General features: G+C 44.4%; 1 protein-coding gene and 1 pseudogene across 10 annotated transcripts in view; one reads left to right on the top strand and one right to left on the bottom strand.

The window, feature by feature from the left end:
* Positions 1-637: 637 nt before the first annotated feature.
* The window catches only part of ZSCAN23 (zinc finger and SCAN domain containing 23), a 36000-nt gene continuing 12032 nt past the window's right edge, over positions 638-24605 (bottom strand). For 3 of the 10 annotated variants that reach the window (XR_015722575.1, XR_015722574.1, XR_015722573.1), the window contains 5 exons: positions 20363-20868; positions 19999-20146; positions 19033-19658; positions 13741-13949; positions 2261-10076 (listed from right to left, as the gene is read on the bottom strand). Coding sequence is in view for 4 of the 10 variants with exons in the window: in XM_087858006.1 (XP_087714132.1) it covers positions 16407-16496; positions 19033-19658; positions 19999-20146; positions 20363-20791 (1293 nt within the window). In the remaining 6 variants the exon portion in view is untranslated. The other 7 variants (XR_015722570.1, XR_015722571.1, XR_015722572.1 and 4 more) reach the window with 6 other exon arrangements.
* LOC123794461 (large ribosomal subunit protein uL4 pseudogene) lies at positions 7182-9788 on the top strand (annotated as a pseudogene).

Raw genomic sequence — 24605 nt, 5'->3', positions numbered from 1 at the left:
GAGCTGGGTCGGCGCTCGCGCACTTCCGCCGCAGCCGTAGGGAGGGGGCGAGGCCGCGGAAGTCAGACGGGCGAGTTGGCAGGTGTCGCAGCTCTCTGTCCGAGGCTTTTCCCCCCGCCCCCCGCCCCGCTGCCCCCGCCCCATGGTGGGCGAGGCCTGGCACACCTGGAGTAGGTGCCACTTAGGATCAACTTGCCAGTGTTTTATTGGGGGTTTTGCATCTCTGCTCGTGGGAAATACGGGCCCGTAGTTTTCCATTCTGTAATGTCCTTGGTAGTGTTGGCCCCACAGTGCGTGGCTCTCTACAAGAGGCTGACAGTGAAGGAGTCAGCCAGCACCAGAATATGGGCAAAGCAGTCCGCCTGGGCCACAGGGGCGATGCAGCCACAGGAAAGAGCATCCAAGCACAGACACGGGGCGGGCCCAAGAACACGGGGGAAACTCGGATGTAGGGATACAGCAGACTTTGAGATCCAGGACTCAAGAAAGACATGGTGAAACTGTAATGTCAGAAGATTACTGTTACTTTGTGTATAAGAAATAAACCTATAAATACACTTGATTAGCTCATAATCATGTTGGGTGTATTGAGGGAAGTTGAAAAGGAGGCAAGAAAGGAGAAAAAAGTCAAACAATTATTTAGGAAAAGGGAATCCAAAAAGAACTTTATTATTATCTCCCAGGCTTTGTTTTGGAAAATTAAAAATGGCTACAAATTCTTCAGCACTTTTCCCATCAGGAGGTGGGGGTCTATGTCACTTCCCCTTGAGTCGAGTGGGTTTCATCACTGCTCTGATAAAATACAGCAAAAGTGATGCTGCTTGAATTTCCCAGCTTGAGCCTTTAGAGAGCAGCAGTTTTCACTTTTTGTCTTTTGAAACAATTGCTCTTGGAGCCCTTAGCCATCACAGAAACAGTCTGACTGCCCTGCTGGAAAGATCACACGAGGAGGCCCTGAGCCCACCCTTCTAGCGGCCCCTGCCACAAGGCACTGGGCATGGCAGTGCAGCTCTCTTGGACTTTCCAGGCAAATCCAGCTGCCAGATGAACACCAAGTGTCACTAGAAGATGCCACATGTAATGGAAGAAACTTCCAGCTGAGTCGTCCCCAAATTCCTGGCCCAAAACATCATGGGATGGTTATTCTAAGCCATTGTTTTCGGGTAAATTTTTTGCAGCAATATGTTACAAAAACAGCTTGGTTGGAGTATTCCCTGAGGATATTAAATTTCCTTAGATTAGATGGTATAGTCTACAAGGAATCTTAAATTTGTAATTCATTTCTTGACTTAGAACCAGAAGAAGGTGTTGAGGACATGCTACATTTTTTTTTTTTAAGTTGAGGAGTTTATTAGGGAAATATGAGAGGCAGAGACACCCCAGTGACAGGAAGAAAATTCTGAAAATGTCCCTTCAAGCCAAGTGGGGGCCTGGCCTTGACCTCCCCAAAAGAACAAGAAACTGATGGGTTAGCAACGAAATTCCGTGGTTGCCACCTTGCCAGGGCATGAATGTCTCAGCCAGGACTGCAAATTCCGTGGTTGCCACCTTGCCAGGGCATGAATGTCTCAGCCAGGACTGCCTCTCAGCCCCCGCACCAAAGGTGGAGAGGAGACAAAGCGTTTATAGACCAATGCGGAGGCAATGAGAGCTGTAAGGAAAGGGGGAGGGGAGGGCTTAACAAAGAGTCCCCAGGGTTTGGCTCTAAGCAACTCAAATACTTCTACAAATAGTTCTACAAAATGTTACTTAAAAGGTAAAATGCCTAATGTTTCTGAGTTCCAGGTTCACAACAAGCTGTTTTTTAAAAAAACAACCAATTTGCATCTAACTGATGAACTACTGAACACATTGGATCCTTGAACAAAGGGCTTGAATTATGCAAGTCATTTATACATGGACTTTTCCCCATACAGTACAGTACCATAAATGTTCTGTTCTTTTTTTTAAAGATTTTATTTACTTGAGAGAGAGTGAGGGAGTGAGTGGGGGAGGAGCAGAGAGAAAGAGACAGACTCCATGCTGAGCGAGGCCCTTCCCAGGGCTCGATTCCACAACCCTGAGATCATGACCAGAGCTGAAATCAAGAGTCAACGCTTAACTGACTGAGCCACCCAGGGGCCACCCGTAAATGTATTTTTTATCATTTTCTTTACATTTTCTTGGGGAACCTGGCTGGCTCATTCAGTAGAATGTGTGACTCTTGATCTCAGGGTCATGAGTTTAAGCCCAACATTGAGGGTAGACATTACTTTAAAAAAAAAAAAAAATCCTAAAAATTTTTTTTCTTTACATACAGTATATGATGCATGTAACATACAGAATATGTGTTAATTAACTGTTATCAGTCGTCTTCTGGCCAACAGTAGGCTATCAGTAGTTAAGTCAAGTTATAATCAGATTTTTGACCATGAAGGGGGTCAGTGCCCCAACCCCCATAGTGTTAAAGGGTCAACTGTACTATACTCAAATGTATGAAAAGATCATGTTTACGGTGGTCACAATGAACAATTAATCTGATCACCTTTCTCCTTAAGAACTCAAAATCAATAGAGAATCCTGTCAATTTCCTTGAACTTAATGCAATGTAAATAAAATAATGGTTTTAGTTTTTTCCTTGTTTTTGACTCTAGGATTGCTTTATTTATTTATATTACCTGCTTGTCCCCTGGGCATTTGAGTTTGCTTATTCTCCCCTGAAGATTAACTTGGGTCTGTTTGTTTTCCTAATGCAAATTAATATACCTCTATTTAAAAAGAAGATGCATATTTCTCGTTTGAGGTCTTGGCTGGGGGCTATGTGTCATACATCATAACTTAGATAGGAATGGAAGGCCCAAGGATTCACCGTGTTGTCACTAAAAAATGCTGAACAAGTTTTTTTTTACTTGAGAAATCACTGCAGCAACATTTAAAATACATTAACTAGTAATATTCCTATTTGTATTTTGTACACTGCTTAAATTGTCACTAAAAAAACTTAAACAACAGTCCAAGCCTTCGTAAGAACTGCATTTAGGAACAACTATTAAACATCTGGAAATCTGAAGTGGTGGTCCATAGGCAGCACTTTGAATCACTAAAATAATGTAGCTTGTTTTGAAGAGGCTGTTAAGGAAAAAGTAACTGGCTTGCTTTGTTGAATCTGACCAGGTTTTGAGGGACATTCTGAAGGGTCAGTTCCCATCAAAGACCACCGAGAGGTCTGGTATGACGAGATTCTGCCTTTGCCAGTCTCAGACGCTGGACACTTAAAAGGTTTTAGTGTTAGCTAAAAGTTTAGTGTTTACTATTCACATCCTTTCCATCCATATTTATCAACTTCCCACATTCTCTCGAGTGAGTTTTCTGATATTGAATAAGGAATGAAACATCCAGGAAAATGTTTACTACATTGATTACACTAAAAGTTTTCCTCCAACACAATTCTGACACAGTGGAAAAGCTCTGTGTTCCAACTGTTAGCTCTCCCACAGTTGTTCAGATGGTAACACTTCTCACTGGCGTGAAGTCACTTCTATTATAAGGTCTCTCTCCAGGGTGCCTTCTCTGTGATGAACTAGTCCAGTGTTTGCATATTGTCCCATATCCACCACATCTGTGGTCTAATTCAGTGTGAACTCTCTTCAGCGAAGCCTGCACTCTTCACCAAAAGCTTTTCCACATTCATCACATTCATAGCATTTCTCCTCAGTGTGTAGCTCGGATGCTGAATGAGGATGGAACTCATTCCACATTCATCACACTTAGGCCATCATGGATATCTTTCTAGTCTTCTCTGATATTTCTGCAGTTCTACGTATCAAAGTGCTGAGGAACACCTCCATCTAATCTGACAATGTGTCTCTGTTGGCATGTTATCTCTTCAGATTTCATCTACTTTAGAAGCATCTTCTCATTCTCCATTTCAGCTAAATCATCTGAAAGAGGAGACTGAACATTTCAGCATCATTCACCCACTCACACATACCTTACTCAATTACTTGTTCATTGAACAAGCACTCATTAAAAGTACATGCTAGGGGTGCCTGGGTGGTTCAGCTGGTTCAGCGTCTGCCTTCAGCTCGGGTCACGATCTCAGGGTCCCGGGATCGAGTCCCACGTCGGGCTCCCTGGTTGGCAGGGAGCCTGCTTCTGCCTCTCCCTCTGCCCCTCCCCCCACCTGTGCTCTCTCACTCTTGCTCTCTCTCAAATAAAGTCTTAAAAAAAAGTACATGCTAAAGGAAACAAAATGTTTTATGTAAGAGAGATGTGTTTTGAGTTTATGACTTAAATTATACTGTTATTTTTAAAGGTGAGGGGTACGAATGTATACATGTGCTTATGATAAATAAATAATAAAAGGATAAACCATAAAAGAGGAAGAAAAGCTTACCTATGGGGAAGAGAGGGAAGAGAAGGAACAGGAAGAGAACTTCCTTGAAAATATTTTATAGATTTCATATGTAAAATTTTATATTTCATATAATTTTTAAAAATGAAACATTTAAAATATAAAATAAAATAATCAATCCCTAAACACTGAACAAGAAGTGAAACAAACTGATTTTAAATGTGTACCTGTTGGTGGCATAAGTACACAAAAGACGAATTATTTCCAGTGTCCTTAGAACAGTAATTTTTTTTGTATGTACCCAAAGATCTATAACAAAAAGAATGGGAAAACACAGGCACAAGCATGAAGCTGTTTATAATAATCATACTAGCTGATGGTAATGCCAGCATTTTAATTGAGGCTATTGTGTATATAATGTGGGATAAAGCAAATGAGTGTTTGATACTCTACCATTCCTGATGTCTTTTGAGAATTCTCCAAAAGGAGATACAGATGAAAGACAGATTAAGCCCCTGAAATACTGAATTTGAACTGGAACTATCAATATGAATTCACAATACATAGTTTATCTTAAATTTTTTCTTAGCTTTGAGTACTGAAAAGGCCTAGGAACAACGTCCAATAAAGCAACGAACACTCCTAGTACCTTATTTTTGGTCTTGACATACTGTTTCCCACTAAACAGAATCAAGGGGCCTTGGAAAAATGACTGATTCCAGGAGTGGGAAGGAATCAGAAGCTGAGTCTGTACCTCTTGTTATACCAGATGGCAAGAAAGCTATCGGAATGCCTAGACTCATCATAAATAGAGGAGTCAAACTCAACAGGCTCCTACTACCCAAAGATGAGACCAATGAGCTTCAATATGGATAGCTAAGTACAATGGATTGAAAAATATGAAATATATTTAAATCCATGAGTTCTAAATACTATTATTAATAACAATTGGCCACTGTTTTAGACAATGACAGCAAAATGAATTCATTGTTTTGAAACTGATTTTTAAAAATAGGTAGTGGGAGGGGCACCTGGGTGCCTCAGCTGGTTAAGCATCTGCCCTCGGCTTAGGTCATGATCCCAGGATCCTGGGATCCAGTGCTGCATCCGGCTCCCTGCTCAGCAGGGAGTCTGCTTCTCCCTCTCCCTCTGCCTCTCCACACCACTTGTGTGCTATCAAATAAAATCTTAAAAAAACCAAAAAACAGGTAGTGGGGAGGGAGTTAATCAATCATCTTGCTTCTTCTGTAAGAACCACTGGGTAACCAAGTAAGAATATAGGGGAAGTATCTCTTTATATAAATATTCTAGCTTTGTTAAATGAAGGACAACACAGTAAGAATATCGACATTCTGGAACCGCTAATGGATTCACAGATGTAGGTACTGAGGATCACGAGCTGTAACATCACAGAAAAAGAGACAACCAGATGTTGTAAGCTCCTGATAGAACACACCACCTTGCCAAGTTAAACTTCCCTTGTTCCCAAACCTTAAACTCGATTTTGATCAAGCCCCCAGTTTACTGCAATTTATAGAAAACGGAGAGGACAGAAGACATTAAACTACAGCACCAGATGCAGATGGCAAAGTCCTCACTATGGGACTCTATCTGACAAACAACCTGTGTGCTTAGTTTTTTTTAATTAATTAATTAATTAATTTATTTATTTTAAGTAATGTCTACCCACAAGGTGGGGCTTGAACTCATGACCCTGAGACCGAGTCACAGGCTCCTCTGACTGAGGCAGCCGGGTGCCCCCAAACTGATTTTTTTTTTAAAAGATTTTTAATTTATTCATTTGAGAGAGGGAGAGACAGAGCACAGACAGTGGGGAGCAGCAGAGAGAGAGGGAGAAGCAGACTTACCCCCAAACCAAGCTGGGAGCCCGACACAAGGCTTGATCTCAGGACCTGGAGATCATGACCTGACCCGGAGGAAGACACTCAAACACTTGAGCCCCCCAGGCGCCCCCCCCCAACCTGATGTTTTTAGTTAACTGCAAGTGGGGAGATAAGAAGGAAGAGGGGCCTATATATTAAAAGAAAGTTAAGAGACATATCAACCGATCAAAATGTGTTTTCTTCTTGGGATTCCCAACTCAAACATACAAGCCAAAACAAAAGATTTAAAAATCCATGACATCTTTGAAACAACTAGAAACGTGGTATTAAGGGATTTTTGCTAATTTTTTTAGGTGTGATAATACTATTATGGTTACATTAAAGAAATTCCTTTAAGTCATGCCTCTAAGAATTCATCTTTTGAGCTATATAGATATTTACATTTGAAAGAATATATCTGAGATATATTTCAAAATTATATGGAAAAAATAATATGGAAGTGAGTAGAGTTATAAATGGACAAGATGGTCATGATTTGATAATGTTGAAACTGGGTGGCAGGTTCATGGAGATTCATTATACAATTCTTTTATATAGATTTGTACTCTTTCATAAAACATAATAATAAAACATAAAAAAAGAGGGGCACCTGGGTGGCACAGTGGTTGAGTGTCTGTCTTCGGCTCAGGGCGTGATCCCAGCGTTCTGGGTTCGAGCCCCACATCAGGCTCCTCCACTGAGAGCCTGCTTCTTCCTCTCCCACCCCCCCCCCCCCCCGGCTTGTGTTCCCTCTCTCGCTGGCTGTCTCTCTCTGTCAAATAAATAAATAAAATCTTTAAAAAAAATAAAAAAGATAAGAATTTGGGGCTTTTAGTTGGTAGTGTGTAAAAAAAAAAAGAAAAAGAAAAAGGAAGCAACTTACAAACCCTCCTAGTTAAAAGACAATTTGGGCTTTTCCTGCAGGAGCCGCCAGGTTGAGAAGAGCCTGGCCCTTTCTTCTCCCCATGGTGTGTGCTCATCCACTGATATATGTGTACTCTGAAAAGGGGTAGTCATCTGGCAAAAATGGTACTTTGCTTGCTGTGTTCAAGGCTCCCATTTGACCTGATATTGTAAACTCTGTTCACACCAACTTGTGCAAAAACAACAGATGACTCTATGCTGTCAGTGAATTAGCAGACTGTCAAACCAGTGCTCAGTCTTGGGGTACTGGCCAAGCCGTGGCTCGAATTCCTAGAGTACGAGGTGATGGGACTTGCTATTGTGGCCAGGGTACTTTTGCAAATATGTGTCGTGGGGGCCGCACATTTGCACCAACCAAAACAACACAGAAGCGATATGCCATCTGCTCTGCCCTGGCTGCATGAGCCTTTCCAGCGCTGGCCATGTCTATAGGTCACGTATTGAAGAAGTTCCTGAACTTCCTTTGTTGGCTGAAGACAAAGTTGAAGGCTACAAGAAGACAAGGAGGCTGTTTTGCATTTTAAGAAACTTAAAGCCTGGGTGGCTCAGTTAAGCGGCTGACTCTTGGTCTGGGCTCAGGACATGATCTCAGGGTCCTGGGATCAAGCCCTGTGTTGGGCTCTGCACTCAGCAGGGAGTCTGTTTGAAGATTCTCTCCCTCTGCCTATCCACACCTCCCTCTCCCTCTCAAATAAATAAATCTTAAAAAAAAAAGAAAGGGAGAAAGGGAGAAAGAAAGAGAAAGAGAGAGAGAGAGAGAAAGAGGGAAAGAAAGAAAGAAAGAAAGAAAGAAAGAAAGAAAGAAAGAAAGAAAGAAAGAAAGAAAGAAAGAAAGAAAGAAAAAGACAGAAACCAACTTAAAAGCCTGGAATCACACTGAAGCTAAACCTGAACGTGAAGACCACGTGCTGAACACCATTCTTCACCAGGCCAAGAATCACAAGCTCCGGATGGATAAGGCAGCAGCAGCCTAAGAAGCCAAATCGGATGAGAAGGGGGTTCTGGGCAAGAAGCCTGTGGTAGAGAGCCGCCTGGGTGGCTCAGTCAGTTAAGCATCTGCCGTCTGGCTCCTTGCTCAGCTGGGAGCCTGCTTCTCCCTCTACCTGCCACTCCCCCTGCTTGGGCTCTTTCTCTCTCTGACAAATAAATAAATGAAATCTTTAAAAAAAAAAAGAAAGAAAGAAAAAGAAAAGAAGCCTGTGGTAGGGAAGAAAGGAAAGAAGGCTGTTGGTGTTCAGAAGCAGAAGAAACCTCTGGTGGGGAAAAAAAAAGCCACAGCTACCAAGAAACCAGCAAGCTGAGAAGAAGCCTGTAGGAAAGAAACCCACCACAGAAGACAAGAAGCCGGCTGCATAAACTTGAATTTGTTTGTTCCATAACTATTGACTCATTTTGGACAGCAAATTCTGAATAAAGACCTGATCAAAAGCAAAAAAATAAAAAACTATTTGATACCCACACAATGAAACCTATGTCCGCTATATATATGGGTTACATGTAACTCGGAAATATGTCCAGAACGTAATACTAAATTTAAAAGCAGTGGCAGTTGATATGTTCAGTACGATTATATTTGGGCATATACGTGTGCTTCTCCAACAAGCACATAAAAATAGTAAGTTTTGTTTCCTATACTAATTTTTTTTAAATGTACATTTAAAATTTTCTCTACTGCACGTGGCTTTTGAATCATTTTCCATTGGTTTCAATGTAGAAGTTGTTCTCCTGCCTTTAGGATAAGAGGTCAGGGTCAGGGAAGTTGGTAGAATTGAGTTAGAATGAAGAAACTAAACCATTTAATAGGAGAAGGATTTTCAACAATTTTAGTACAAAGAAGTGAAGGAAGAAGCATAAGGTTAAAATGGTGTGCTTAGAGGAACAGGTTAAATGTGGAACAAAAGATCAAGGGAAAGGTAGGCAAAAATTTTAGTGATGAGGTTCATTTGGAAAAATACAAGAAGACATTTCCTATCGCCCCCCCCCCCCCGGGGGGGAATGGAATCTCTTCACCTTTCTCCTAAACAGGGGGCAGCTCCCAAGGTTCAGAATTGAGCCGACCTGTTTTGGTGGGAGCTGGACCCCTAGTGAGTCCTCTCCTGCCACCAGATAAGCTGTCTGCCCCTGGGCCCTTCCTGTCCCTGTAGGAGGACTAGGACGCAGGGACAATGACATAAATTTGACCAGGGTGACACATGCTGAGAGTTTTAGAGCTTCGATCCCAACATTAATGGAGAACATAGAACCGCTGGACAGAAAGCAGAGTTTCCCTTGACCTGCAATGGCAGGGAATAAAAGGACAGGGAGAGGAATGCAACTCTGGCCAGTATATCTTGGCCATTTCCCTCACTTCTCCTGAGAGATCTCAACTCTCTTCTCTCTGGAGAGAATACCCACCTTCTGATGATAGATCATTTCTTTCTTATCTCACCTTTCCTCAGAGATTATCCAGCTTCCTCGACAAGCCCTCCAATCCAGGAACAGCCTCCTCCCTATACTCTGGGCTGCTCCCACACCCGGGCCTGCAGCTCCTCGGGCAGGACGGTCAGGAACTGCTCCAGCACCGGCAGCTCCAGGATCTGCTCCTTGCTGTGGGTCTCCGGCCACAGCCACTGACCGCAGAGAGCCTAAAGCTGGACTTCAGAAGCTGAAGGGAATCCTCCCAGCAGAACTGCCTTAAGTTTTGTCTGAAGAACTCCCGTCAGAAGCACCAATTCTGTGCAAGCTAAATTCTGTAACTAGTTGACATTCCTTCTGTTTGCAGCCCAAAAGGGCTTGACTGAATCCATTCCTAAGCAAACCACTCGGAAGACTGGCTCACTACAACAGTAGGGGGAGGTAACACATAACACATCACTGTTAAGAGATTAACGCCAAACTAAGAACATACTTAGGGTGAATCGCTGTGGTCAGGCCAATGATTTGAAGGTAAACATGCTCTGTAAAAGATAAAACAAGCACAAAATGTCATTAGAATAATGTCAGAAAATTAAGGAAAAAACAATTCAGTTACTTTAGAATTAAAGAACAATACTAGTGGCTTTTAGATCTAGAAAATTCAGTGACAAATTCAGATAATGTGAAATACTCAGATAATGAATAAAAACAAAGCAAACAGCTTTGCCTGCTTAAATTGCCTGCCACAGATTAAGTCAGTTATAGTTACAAATCAACTTCTCTGTGCCAAGAATTGTGCCAGATACTTTCAAAAGCATTTTTAGTTTCAGAAAAAAACAGTGTGCGTGTCAGTCAATGTGTCCCACATTTGAGTCAGGGGTCCCAAGTCAATTAACCAAGGCCCGCTTTGTACACAAACCCAGTGAGTATTTTTCAGTCCTTTGCTTCCCAGATGCCTCTGCAGCACCTCACGCTGCTAGCCACTCTCAGTCTGGTAAGAACTACAGTCTTCTGGCTGTTTTCCATGAGTTGGTTTTTGTAAAGTGCTTAGACCAATGCCTAGCGCTCAGGAAGTATTAAATAAGGGCTTGTCAAATAGCTCATTCCTAAGTCTACTTTATGGCTCTTCTTCAGCTTGCCAAGAATGTCTGGTTATCCTAAGTTGAGACCCAGCCTCCTTCTCATTCCACATTCATTCTGGGCAACATTGTCCATTCAGTAGCATCTGAGAACTGAGATGCTGTCACCTAAGAACTCCTAAATCTGATTCTCTTATCCCAATCTTGCTTTGGAGCTCCAGACCATTATAGTCCAATGGTGTAGTAGACACTTTTGCTTATACGTCTTAAAAGCATCTCAACACCACTAAAAATTAACTCATTTCCCCCGTTATAATCAATGCCTCCTCCAAAATTATCCATTTCTTTCTTTTTTTGGACCCCCTTTTTTTTTTTTTTAATGGCACATGTATGGAGCACCTGGGTGGCTCAGTCAGTTAAGCATCTGACTCTCGATCTCAGCTCAGGTCTTTATCTCAGGATTGTGATCTCAAGCCCTGTACTGGGATCCATGCTGGGCATGGAGTCTACTTTAAAAAAGGGGGGGGGGACATTCATTCACCTAATCATCTAATCCAAAAACCTATCTCTGAATATATTTTATTTTTTAAAGATTTTATTTATTTGAGAGAGAGAGCAGGGGAGGAGCAGAGGGTAAGTGACAAGCAGATGCCACGCTGAGCGTGGAGCCCTTCACGGGGCTGGATCCCACCACCCTGAGATCACGATCTGAGCCGAAATCAAGTTGGACGCTCAAAGGCCCAAACTACTGAGCCACCCAGGGGCCCCTCCCTGACTATATATTCTTTTAAAAGTTTTGTAATGCTTAGTATATGCCAGGCAGTGTGCTCAGCACTTTTTAGTCCTTGGTCATCAAGCACAGTTACATCTACCTTTCCCACGTAATTCCACTCCACCCCTCTTCATCTCCACAGCCACCGCCTTACTCTCGCCAACTTAGAGTACTGGCTCTTTCTGTGACAGCTGCACGTCTCTTCCCTCCTGCCTCCGGGCTTGCTCCCTTCCCATTCCTCCACCACGCTGCTCCCAGAATGGTCCCAGAAGCCTAGCAGGATTACGTTACTGCCCTGCTTAGACAGCTGTCCGCTCTCTGCGGAGCGGCCCTTCCCACCCACGGGGCCATGCCGCAGCTCACGGGGTGCCGGCACGCCGACGAACTCTACTGAGGTGGCCGAGCAGAGCTGCGAGGGCGGAAGCCCGGGGCGCGGGCTCTTCCGCAGGGCAGTGTGCCCACATTCTGGGTACGAGCTGTTACATTAGAAATGGAGACGCCACTGCCTTTTGACGTCTGCGTTCTTGGAGCAGTCCAGTCATTGCGTACTTCCCCCTCCGCCCCGGCCACACCACACCCACGTCCCCCGCGGCAGTTTTCTGCTCCGTCACACGCCGTCCGTGCCAGTGGCTTCCTATTCGTTCCGCTTACTGTCTCCTGCTCGGGGTCTGGCCTCGAACTCGCCACCCCGCACCTCCAAAGGCCCTCGAGTGTGCGACGTTTTACTTCCTCGAGGCCCTCACGCTGCTTTGCGATAGTTCACCCGCCGTCCTCCCCACACTGGAAGGCACAGCGCCCCTGTCATCTGGCGCGTCCCCGTTCCAGAGCCACGGCGAGCGGCACGTACAAGTGTGTGCTTGAGGGACGGGCTGGCTCCCGTTTCCTTTGCCACAGAAGCGCCCCCGGCACGTCGCTCCGGCCCGCAACAGTCGGCGCGGACCCCGTCATCGTACCTGAGGGCACCAAGCCTTCACCGCACAATATGCAAGACCGTGGGCCATCACCCCAGGAGACCCGCCCACGGAACAGAAAACCACCCGCCGGCCTCAAGGCCGCGGCCACACAGCGTCCGCAAACCCGCGCCCCGCTCGTGCACGCGAGCGCCGACCCAGGGGCGCCCGGATCCCGGGGACCCACGCGAGGGAGAAGCGCCGAGCCCGGCACGCGACGGCAGCCCGGAAGTACATCACGACGCCGGGGCGCGCCTCCGCCGGCTCCTCGCCGCCTCTCTAGGAAGCCTAGAGGACCCGTCATCTCAGTGGTGGCTGGGCTCGCACCTCCGGCGTGGGGCCCTCGCCAGCGCCGCGGCCTGGGAATGCCTCCGGCAAGCGGTCCCCCAGGTGGCCAGCGGCCACTCTGCCTGGGCCCCCAGCTCTCTGCCCGACCGAGGACACCTGTCCGCTCTCACGGAATGCTGCGCTGCCTTCCGTTCCCCCAAGACTCTGGTCGTCCGCGGTCCCAGCCCGCAGGGTCCCTGCAGATCCCCTTTGTGCAGAGCCCACTGTCCATGGGCCCCCAGGGTCCGAAGCAATAATCAGCACCACCCCGAGCAAAGCGGCACGCGGGCTTGCTCTCCACCGTCTCAGGGCTTGTCCTTTGGGTACCGGAACCACTTAGAGATCCCCCACTGTACCACGTCAGCAGAAAGCCAAGGGCACGCAGTGCTGGGGACATGGCGGCAGGGTCAGCTGCGGCCGGAACACGACTCTGGTTCCGCAGCCAGTGAAGTACGTGCGTCAGTTATGGTAACTTACGAAGCTACCTGGCACAGGATCCGGTCCCCATTCATCTTGCTTAAGCTGGCTCACCCTCTGCCTCATTCCCGCAAGGTTCTCCGCTGGTGCCCTATACTCCCACTTCTCCTCCAGTTTACAAATGAGCATCCCACACTAGTCCATCAGTCCCTATTCACCGAGATGCTCCTTACACTTCTGAGAGGTCATCCACCTTGTCTGGTAAACCATGACCTCAACAGGTTCACGTTCGGTGACTAGCTATCTTAACTGTTTTTATCGTTGTTGTTTTGGGGGGATCTTTTTAGGGGGAGTGTGGTTTTGTAGGCATACCCACCCTTTCTTACCTAACCCAACAGATGTGTTAATAAGAATTATTTCAAACCAGGCAGGTGGCGGCTACACCGCCATCTCCCACAGCCTCCTTCATAGATGTTCTACCTGAGCTTTCATGAGAACACTGTATTCTTTCTGATTCTCTCATCTTCTATCTCCTCAGCTGGGAAAGTCGGAAGTGGAAAGACCACCCATCCTGTTCCGCCTCTTGTCTGGGTGTAATTATTAATACCCTTTCATTCTCAAGTGTCCCAGACTGGGCAATAAATTATATATGGTTAGTTACCTTATGTCTGACAACCACTGATAAGCTAGCTAAAATGCAGATTCCCAGGTCCTGCCCTCAGAGACATTCAGCCAGTCTGGGGTAGTGCCCAGGAAACTGGAGTTCAAACAGCGCAGGTGATTCTAACACAGGTGTACATTCAGAAAACAGTGGCTTCATCATAGAGCGGAGACGTTCGCATGGCAAACTGGGTGTGGGTCCACAGGGACCTAAAAACAAAAATCAGTAATTTATACACTGTGCTCTTCTCCTCCTTCTCTTTTTTATGTAAAGCACTGAAATGGGTGAGGAACAAAGAGCAGTGGCTGTTTTCACTGCTAAGACACGTGGACCAACTGAGAGACAGAGGGATCTCTAATAACAGCTAGTATAAAGATAAAGCACATTTCTTGGCAACACTGTCTCCACGTCTTATTTTACTTTCTCTTTGGTCAATATTTGTTGGTCTAATCCAGTTTTAATGTGTAATTTTGCCAAAGTCCTTTTTATGTTCTCACATTTTGTTCTTCCCTTTTCTCTTTCCCTCCCATTTTGTTGCTGCTGTTGCTATTTGCAGATGCCTAAAATGTGTCCCAGGCTCCAAGTCTAAGTGTCTATGAAACTACATATAATTCACAATGATCTCTGTTCATACTTTTGTTTTTAAAAATTTTAATGCGATTAAAAAATAGATCACTACAGGGGCGCCTGAGTGGCTTAGTCGGTGAAGCATCTGCCTTCAGATCAGGTCATGATCCCAGGGTCCTGGGATTGAGCTTCTCCCTCTCCCCACCCCCTCGTGCTCTTTCTCACTATCTCTCTCTCACACATAAATAAATTCTTTAAAAAAAAAAAAAAAAAGATCACTACAAGTATTTAACCACTTAGGGCTTCACTTTTCTCAGGTAGGTATGAAATGGGTACACTCAAAATTTCTTCCTAAGGGTAACATCTCTGATTCTGTGTTAAAAAGCCCCTATAGCACAACAAAATACTTTCAGTGACCCCATTATGCTTACCAAACAAAGACCAAACGCACAGCAAAGTGTTCAAGGCCCTCTCAACCTGGCTCCCACTCCTGCGCTTCCTTGCAGGAGCTCCATGACCTGGCCAAACTGGAAAACGCATGGCTCTTGAGCATACCTTAGTTGGGCCTTCCTCACCCTGTTCCCTCTGCCTAAAACACCTTCCTCTATCCTCCATGTCCTTCTACAAATAATCTACTTTTCTCCCAACTTCTAACTCAACATTTAACCGACACACACGTATACTAGTATAGATTTTATATTTCAAAACTGCTCCTGAGAAAGTACTTCATATTTTATAATTTTGACTTTAGATATACTATTTTTTTAAGATTTTATTTATTTAGGGACACCTGGGAGGCTCAGTGAGTTGGGTGCCTGCCTTCGGTTAGGGTCATGATTCCAGGGTCCTGGGATCGAGCCCCACATCGGGGCTCCCTGCTCAGTGGGGAGTCTGCTTCTCCCTCAGCCTCTGCTCTGTTTGTACTCTCTCTAATAAACAAAATTTAAAAAAATTAAAAGAAAACATATTTAAGGGGCGCCTGTGTGGTTCAGTCGTTAAGCGTCTGCCTTCAGCTCAGGGTGTGATCCCGGAGTCCTGGGATCGGGCCCCTCATTGGTGTCCCTGCTCCACTGGGAGCCTGCTTCTTCCTCTCCCACTCCCCCTGCTTATGCTCCCTCTCTCGCTGGATCTGTCAAATAAATAAATAAAATCTTTTAAAAAAAGAAAAGAAAACATATTTAAGATTTTATTTATTTGAGAAATGAGCAAGCATGAGTTGGGGGGGGGGGAGAAGCAAAATCCCAGTTGAGGAGGGAGCCCAACATGGGGCTCATCCCAGGACCCTGGGATCATGGCCTGAGCTGAAGGCAGATGCTTAACTGACTGAGCCACCCAGGGGCCTGGACTTTAGATATACTTGTATTTTAAAATATCCTCAGAAATAACTTTTGTCTTATAGGAAAAATATAAAACAATGTTCTACTATAAATTATGTTTTTTAAAGGAAAAGTATTGTCAGATATAGAAAACAGGAGTCATTTCCAAATATAAAATGTGGACAGAGACTTGGTTCTCCTTGAGTCCTGACCTTCAAATAAAAATTACAGTGAAATAGTGTCTTCAGGGCTCTTATACCCACAGCCCTAGACAAATTCTGGTTGCAAAATTCTCAGCCATTTCTTGACATACAGTGTCCAATCTCCTAACAGTCCTCAGAGCGGTGCTGGACCATCCCCCAAGAACCATAACTGGATATGAATCAGTATTTCTTACACCTTGCTCAGCCATAAAATTGACTACTCTTTCAGATTGGACTTTCAAAGGCACAGGGAGGGATGGCTACTGGTTTACGGATCACCTGAAAGGAGATCAATGCCAGAGACTTCATGGGTTGAATAAGAAGAGCCAGGGTAGACACAGAAAAGAGAGAAGTGAGGGTAACGTAGGAATGTAAAAGGGAGACAACTGAGACAGAAACAGTGTGCGGCCCTACAGGCCATTATCCACAGGCTACGGCAAACATCAGTGATCAAGTAATGACAAATGTGCACCCTAGATAAGAGAATTAGCATAAGCGAATTAGAACAATTAGTATCAGAGAACAAGCAGTTAGTTTGGTGAACTGTAAGTCATTTAATGATGTCAACCATCACTGCATTCTAAGTGGTGTATGTCTCTACAGCATATATGACAGCTTTTGTTTCTTGGTATTTCACCAGTTGTTGAGAAAATTTAGAATTTTTGAGAAGCTGTGAACAAAACAAAACAAAAAGACAAGCACAAAACAAACCAAACATCCAATCTTCAACTGTAGGTGTAAAAACAGTCCATTAGAAATACAGCCTTTAAAATCCTGATCTGTTCATATTTTAAATCTTTTAAGAGCTGATATAATCGAATTACCCAAACATGCTGCTCCGGCATATGCAGCGGCGTCTGAGGTACTTACGAACTCAGGTTATAATAGCATATGTATTATATTACTACATGGAGTATGTAATTACTGGAGAAGCTGATTTTTATTTCAAACTTGTCTACTATATTTTCCTTAACTTCACTTTAAAATCCATATGTATTTCTTTTGGAAATAATTTAACCTCAACACACAGTAAAATACACTGTTGAGAAAATGTAAGAGTTTTGATAAGACCTACAATTAGCCACAAATGGCGACAGAAATGGTTTGAAATATTATGACTAGGATACATAATAGAGCCAAATACACAAGACTGAAAACCACCGCCATCACTTCTGCATTTCTCTGCAGAAGAATTAGGTACAACTCTAGTTGCCCAAACCCTGTTTCCTAGCTCATGTGGAAGCTGTTGTTTTTAAACAGAATTTGGCTTGAACCACATTTGGGAGAAGAATGAAACAATTTGCGACCTTTTAAAATAGAGATTGTACATCTACGGGAATGTGTTAAAAACTGTGGAGCCCCAACAGATGAAATACTGTCCACTTGTAAACAGAACAAGGAAGCTCTGTTACTCTAAGGACTGTACTGTTTGGCAAACACGGCAAGGGGTAGCACAGTGCAAACGGGAGGCCATCTTTCTGGGTAATAGAGGAAATAAGGTGATATGTATTCACGTTTTCTTGTATTTACATAAAGAAACACTGAAGATATGTAAGATACTAGAGAAATGGCTACCTATAAGGGAAAAGATAGGCTCCCTTTTTAATGTTGTTCTGATACTTGAGTCGGATGAAGAACGAGTTACCCTTCTTGAAAAGTCCCTCTAAGTAAGTTAAAATTTAAAGGTTAAAAATAATTGGGTTGCCTGGCTGGCTCAGTCAGTGGAGCACGCAGCTCTTGATCTTGGGGTTGTGAGTTTGAGCCCCACATTGGGTGTAGAGATTACTTAAAAATAAAATGCCCCAAATGAGGGGTAAGTGGTGAGTCTTTCCTGGAACTCCACTGTAAACTGAACAGAGGAGCTGTGCATTTATTGAAACACACAGATGGGAGGCTTTGTTGAGCTAAAAAGCAAAAGCTCAGTGCCTTCTAAATCTTCTAAGTTCCATATGCTAGTAATTTCTGTTTGGAGATAAAATGCTTCCAGTGGCTTAGTAGAAAGAGCACAAGGAGCTAGAAGACAGGGTTCTAGCTCCAGCTCCAGCTCCATTAACCAGCTGTCCGTATGATCTTACAGCTACTTCCCAGAGCCTCCATTTCTGCATCAATCATGTAAGGGGACAGAGAAGTGATCTCTAAGGTCCCTTACAGTGTTTCTATTATTGTTGAGTGATCTGCTGTGTATTTGGTACTCAGATACAGATTGTCATCTCCAGAGATTTTCCTTTGTGTGTGTCCTGGGCTTAAGTATAAAGGAAACACTCAATAACTGCTAAGGGAAAGAAGTTTTTTTATGCATGACCTTGGTGGTAATCAGCAGGTAATGCTGAGAAGCCTGGAGCTTATAAAAAACAATCAACATGGAAGACTGATCATACTTTTCTCTTTTTGTATGTGTTTGAAATTCTCCATAACTAAGGTTAAAGAAAGAAAGCAAAAACTGCAAACACTTGTAAGTCACAGGAAAAATGCAAAGAGGCCTATATTTTCATAACAAAGATCGGAAGTGAGATATCAGATTTTTAGCTAAGTTTCTTGGTCCGCACAAATTTAAAATCTGGAGCAGTATCAGCTACGTCTAGCCACTGAGCTACTAGTAACACATGGTTGCTTCAATTCCTTGGATCCTAACCGGAGGCCGAGTTACTGGAACTCTACAGAGTTCTCCTATAGGGAAAAGCCTTTTGTGTATTTATGGGAGGATTCATCTGCCCCCTGTTGTAGGTCAAAAAGCAAATGATATTTTATGAAAACAGAAAAGAGTCGAATCGTTTACATTACAGGTTTTACTGCAATTATTTTTAAATTAGTTTTTAAATACTCATTTAACATAATTTCACACAGCATATAATTTTTAAAAACCTCTTTTAAAAGTTTCTTAAAACTAGGATGAAGTTCTCCTGAAGTACACCTAGAAAACTTTTTGCACAGGAGCGTGTGAGACTGGAGACTATGTTGATAAAGTCTACACAACAAGACTCAGTATTGCAAAGTGTGGGTGTTGTTGACTTGTCAGATCCTGACAGATGTACTTAAGATATTATGCTTCTCTCAGCATAAAAGTACGGACAATATCACTGGCTCTCCTTGGAGCTTCCTCCTCAAGAGGATTAAACTATTTTTTACCATTACCTTGCTTCAGGGACAAAGTAAGAGCCTACCCTGCGACCGCGCTAGTGGCCTGACGTCGGGAAATGTTGCCCTACCTGTTCCAAGGGGCCGGCTGGACCCAGCACGGGGTGGATCTTCCGATGCTGAATGAGGTTGCAGTGGTAAATGAAGTTCTTGCCGCATTCCTCACATTCGTAAGGCCTCTCCCCAGTGTGAATTCTCTGATGCTTAATGAGGACAGAACGTCGACTAAAGCTCTTACTGCACTGACCGCACTGGAAGGGCTTCTCCCCCGTGTGGATCCTGAGGTGATGGAAGAGCCCGGCGTTCTGACTGAAGGCTTTGCCGCAGGTGCTGCACTGGTAGCGCTTCTCCCCGGTGTGGAGTCTCTGGTGCTGGAACAGGCCTGACCGCTGCCCGAAGGCCCGCCCACACTCATCGCACTCGTAGGGCTTCTCCCCCGTGTGGGTTCTCTGGTGCTCGATAAGGATGGAATTCTGGGTGAAGCTCTTCCCACATTCACCACAGATATAGGGTCTCTCCACGGAAGAGCTTGCCCGCTGCCTTTCCAATCTGCCCTCGTGGTCACAGTCGTCTCCACGTTCAGGCATCTGAGTAATATCACCATTCAGTTTTTCAGGTACTTCCACAAGAGATCTCATTTCTTTACAAAGCTCCCTCTGTGGGGCTAACTCCACGTTCCAAGTCCCAGCCTCATGACCTGAAATAATTTGTGGATCACGTGAATATTACGTTTCCAAAGGAAAAAGGGAAAAACCAGCCGGGAGAGTGGGTGGCAGGGGACGAATAACCACAGTTTCTGTTTACTTTTACTTTGCCCTCAGGGAGAAGACACACTGAACTGTAACTGCTCGTGTGCTGTCTGCCTCTCCTGCCAAGCTGCGAGCTTCCTGAGGGCAGGGAGCATGTCTACCTTGCTTGTCACAGAATCCCCAGGACCAAACACATGGCCTGACGCACAGCACACACTGAACAGATGTGCTGAACGGATGGACACTCAGGGAGTGAGGGAGGCCTCCCGAGGCAATTCTGATCCTCACCGATCTCCTGAACCGGGCACAGCTCTCGCGAACTGCTCGGAGGCAGCTCTTCCAACGGCTGGAGCGGGCCACCTGACAACTCCTGGGCTGCTCCCCGAGTTGCTTTCTCCTTCGCAAACTCTCCCTGTTCACAAGCATAGGTTGGGACCTGGTGGAAATTAAGGACAGTCACAAATCAAATATCAGAGACACATTGTAAGGCGGCCTTCCCAGGTCCACTGTATAGGAAAAATACCACCAAGAAACTGGCGACAAGAGGCAGAGAGATGGACAGCCCACAATAGACCATGTGAGGCACAAAGAAATCCTCCTCCTCTTCCTCTTGCTGCACTGAAACCTCACCCTTGCTCCTGCAGGTACAAACCTCCGTTCTCCCATCTTCCACCTGCTCTCCCGGCTCATCCAGCTCCCTCTCCAGATCCTCCAGCGCAGTCACCGCGTCCTCCCCACTCACTGGGCGGTGCTCCCGCACCCAGGCCTGCAGCTCCTCGGGCAGGATGGTCAGGAACTGCTCCAGCACCAGCAGCTCCACGATCTGCTCCTTGCTGTGGGTCTCGGGCCGCAGCCACTGACGGCAGAGCTCCCGGAGCTGGCTCAGCGCCTCGCGGGGCCCGGGAGTCTCCTGGTAGCAGAACTGCCGGAAGCGTCTACGAAAGATCTCTCTGGTATGAGGGTTATCTCTCGACAGGCCAGATTCCTGCCCACAGGCACAATCCCCCTCTTCCTCTTCTACCTTTACTGTCTGAAGTCCTTCCTGCATCTCTGAAGTCTGAAGGGCCAAGGCTGTGGCCATCTTAGGCTTAACTCTTCAGAAAAAGAGTCTATTCTTGATGATTCCTCTTTGAGCTTTTCTCCTGGAAATCCCAAAATCTAAAAAATAATTGCAGAGAAAAAAATACTAAAATGTAGAAAATCTTTTCTGCTGGTAGGCACGGGGAGTCTGTGTAACAAAAGCAGTCACTGTCTAGTGAAGAACACTGAATGCACGAGTAATGCTAAGGACTAAGCAAATTCTGATGCAGGTGACACTGGAAGGAAAGCAGGAAAAAAACACCTCTCCCCACCAACCCTGGTCCCAACACAGACACACACACACACAGACAGACACACAGACACACACACAGAGTTTTATCAAAAGAAGGGACCATTTGGATCATCCTGAATGAATTAAGCTCAAATAAATCAGCTGAAACACACAGGGTTTCCATTTGAATTGAAAGAGGAGACTCAGAGTAAATTTTCAGCTGAATGGAGGTAAACCAGCATTTTGGTGCCAAGTGGTCATAGAGGACGCCAAGAATAGGAGAAAAGGGAAACAAAATGGATCCTAGTGATCAAAACACTATGGCAAAAGAATCAGAAAGTAGCCAACTGAACTGGTCTTGAGTCAGAGGTATTAAAATGAAAGAAATATTGATTCTGATATTTTAAAACAGAGGTAGACTTTGAGCTGTTTCTTTTCTTTTTTTTTTAAGATTTATTTATTTATTTGACAGAGAGACAGCGAGAAAGGGAACACAAGCAAGGGGAGTATGAGAGGGAGAAGCAGGCTTCCCGCTGAGCAGGGAGCCTGATCCCAGGACCCTGGGATCATAACCTGAGTGGAAGGCAGACGCTTACGGCTGAGCCACCCAGGCGCCCCCTTTGAGCTGTTTCTTGTCCTTTAATTTCTTGGAAATTGTTTAATTTTTAATCCCCCTGAGGATGGAGAGTGGGCAACTGTGTGTAAAATAAAATTAGTGCTCATAAAGAGACAAGTGTCTATGACCACTTAAAGCTTACGATAAAATTTTAACCAGGATAGTAAGTAATGAAAGCAATTTTCTTTTCTTTTTAAGATTTATTTATTTAGTTAGTTAGTTAGTTATTTGAGAGAGAGAGAGAGAGAGAACACTCAGAAGGAGAGGGAGAGGGAGAAGTAGACTCCCTGCTGAGCAGGGAGCCTGACTCAGGACTTGATCCCAGGACTCCGGGATCATGACCTGAGGTGAAGGCAGATGCTTAACCGACTGAGCCACCCAGGTGTCCCCATGAAAGCAATTTTCTGAAAGAATATTATGTAGCCTAGTGATTTTGACCAGGACCCTAAGAAATATTTTATAACGAAAAAAAAGAGAAAGAAACATTTTATACTGAGACCCAGAACACGCACATACACGTGCACATGAATGTATGTATGCATGAGATACACACACAAAGTAACGGAAATAATAATAATTTCACAAAACACTATGAATCCTGAATTATGTGACACATACTACTGTTTTTAAAATCCTGCTTTTTTTTTTTAAACCCCAAAGCAAAAAACCCTGGTCATAGTCCACCACACAGACTTCAAGATCCACATGAGCCATGACCTATAGCCTTATAAATGTTCCAAATCTAAGTAAAATGATTATAATTCACCATAAGTGTAACCCAACACTATTCTTAGGTATTGGCATGCACTGCAAAATAAGAAAAAAACTAAGGACAGTGTATCTAAGTTATGACTGGACACGGCTCACACTACAAGAACGTTCAACCCATATTGCCACTATCAGTTATACTTACCAAGCAGGGAAAACCACTGGGGTGGGGAAGCATCCTTCTGGGTAACCTGTGAACATTATCCCCCCACAAATCTCTAACACTTGTGACTTCGTTGACCTCTACAGTCGCCACCCCCAGGAAGAGTCAAGAGGGTTTTTCCCTCCAAGGACAGGATCTCTGAGCTCTTATTTCCCCCCCAACTTTTCTTGGTGCTGACTCCCTATCACTTTGAGTTCCATATTATCTTTTTCTTTCAAACCTTCTCACACACCACTCATTCATTTAGCAAATACTTATTCAGAGCCTACTATATTCCAGGTACTGTTCTAGGCACTAGAGATAAGTGGCCAACAAAACAAAGTCCCTACTTTAATGGAATTTACATTCTAATCACAATATCAATAACAGCTGACATTTATATTGCTTTTAAGGTACCAGGCACCGTACTAGATATTTTACATATATTAACTCACAGACTCCTTGAAAAAACCGCAAGGTTTTGTTATCACACACATATTAACAGATGAGAAAACCGAGGCCCAAAGAGTTTCAGTCGTTTGCCCAAGGTCTCACACACAGTAAGCGATGACGCTGCATTTCCAACCCAGCAAATCGACTTCAGAATTCAGTCGCAACCACCACCCCTCTCTCTCCTGTCCGTCCGCAGAAGAAGGGAACAGGACGAAGGAAGGAGCCGACAGGCACAGACAGTAATGAAACAGATGTCAAACAGTGATAAATCCTACAGAGAAAAATGAAGGTAAAGGAGATAGGGAGCAGGGGAAAGAAAGGTCTCTGTATGGAGGACTCAGGGATCTTTACCTTGTTGAGAAGGTAAAGTTTGAGCAGAAACCTGAGGGACGTGAGCAGCAGTCATGTGACTATCTGGAGACGGACTGTTCCGTGCAAAGGGAAGGTTGAGTCCTTGGAGGTAGGAGCATGCCTGGATTCTTCCAGGAACGGCCAGTTGGACAAACGATGTGGCTACAAAAGAGAAAGTGAAAGGTACAGTGATGGGAGATAAAGCCAGGTTGGGAACAGACTGAGATACCACTGTAAGGACTCTGCTCTAGTCTAAGACATGTGGAGAGCCATCAGAGGTTTTCAGCAGAGGGGTGGCCAAATTTTACTTAAAAAGTAAAATTAAAGTTTTACTATAAAAGTATAACTGGCCACTGTGACAACAGACTTTAAGAAGTGGAAGCACGAAGAGAAGCTATCTCATAATCCAGGCAGCAATGATGGGGGCATAAAGTACGGTCTGCAGAGTTTGCTCTAGGGTGAGGCAGTTCTGGGTGCAAATATCAAATAGGGCAATGAAGAATGTGTGCTCTCAGTCACTCAAGTAACAGAGCATGCATTCAAAGGATTAAACAGCTACTTGTGCCCTCCTGCTTTGTCAACTTTCTAGGCCCTGAAAAATGTCTTTTTCTTATTTGTTGCCCTCCACTCTCGTTTTAACTCAAAGATTTTCTTTTTCTTTTTTTTTAAAGATTTATTTATTTATTTATTCGACAGAGAGAGACAGCCAGTGAGAGAGGGAACACAAGCAGGGGGAGTGGGAGAGGAAGAAGCAGGCTCATAGAGGAAGAGCCTGATGTGGGGCTCGATCCCATAACGCCGGGATCACACCCTGAGCCAAGGGCAGACGCTTAACCGCTGTGCCACCCAGGCGCCCCTAACTCAAAGATTTTCTATTCACAGAAAATGCAGCTAAAGCTTTGAGCTCTGCTCATAAAAAATCATTTCTGCTATATGGTGTTTCAAATCTTTAACTCAGTTTTACTACGATCAATCCTCTCTATTATCTGTACAGCCTAGGCTCCCTTTTGCTTTCCTCTCCTCATTTTGCTTCTGTCTGGTGGCCTAAAATCCCACTGCCTCACAGCAGCACATTGTAGCTCCTCTTTGAACCCAGTGCCTCTAAAACGCTTCCCAAATGTTTTATAACCCTGCCCTCCTGGTCACAAACAGTATTTAATCTCTTTTAGGTTCACCACCCCATTGCACAGGTCTTCTTCAACTTACAATGGGGTTATGTCCTCATAAACCCATCAAAATTGAAAATATCACAC

The sequence above is a fragment of the Ursus americanus genome, chromosome 32, assembly GCF_024610735.1.
Source record: "Ursus americanus isolate L20-20 chromosome 32, mUrsAme1.1.p, whole genome shotgun sequence".
In the NCBI taxonomy this organism is placed as follows: domain Eukaryota; kingdom Metazoa; phylum Chordata; class Mammalia; order Carnivora; family Ursidae; genus Ursus; species Ursus americanus.
This window is presented reverse-complemented; position numbering and strand designations above follow the sequence as displayed.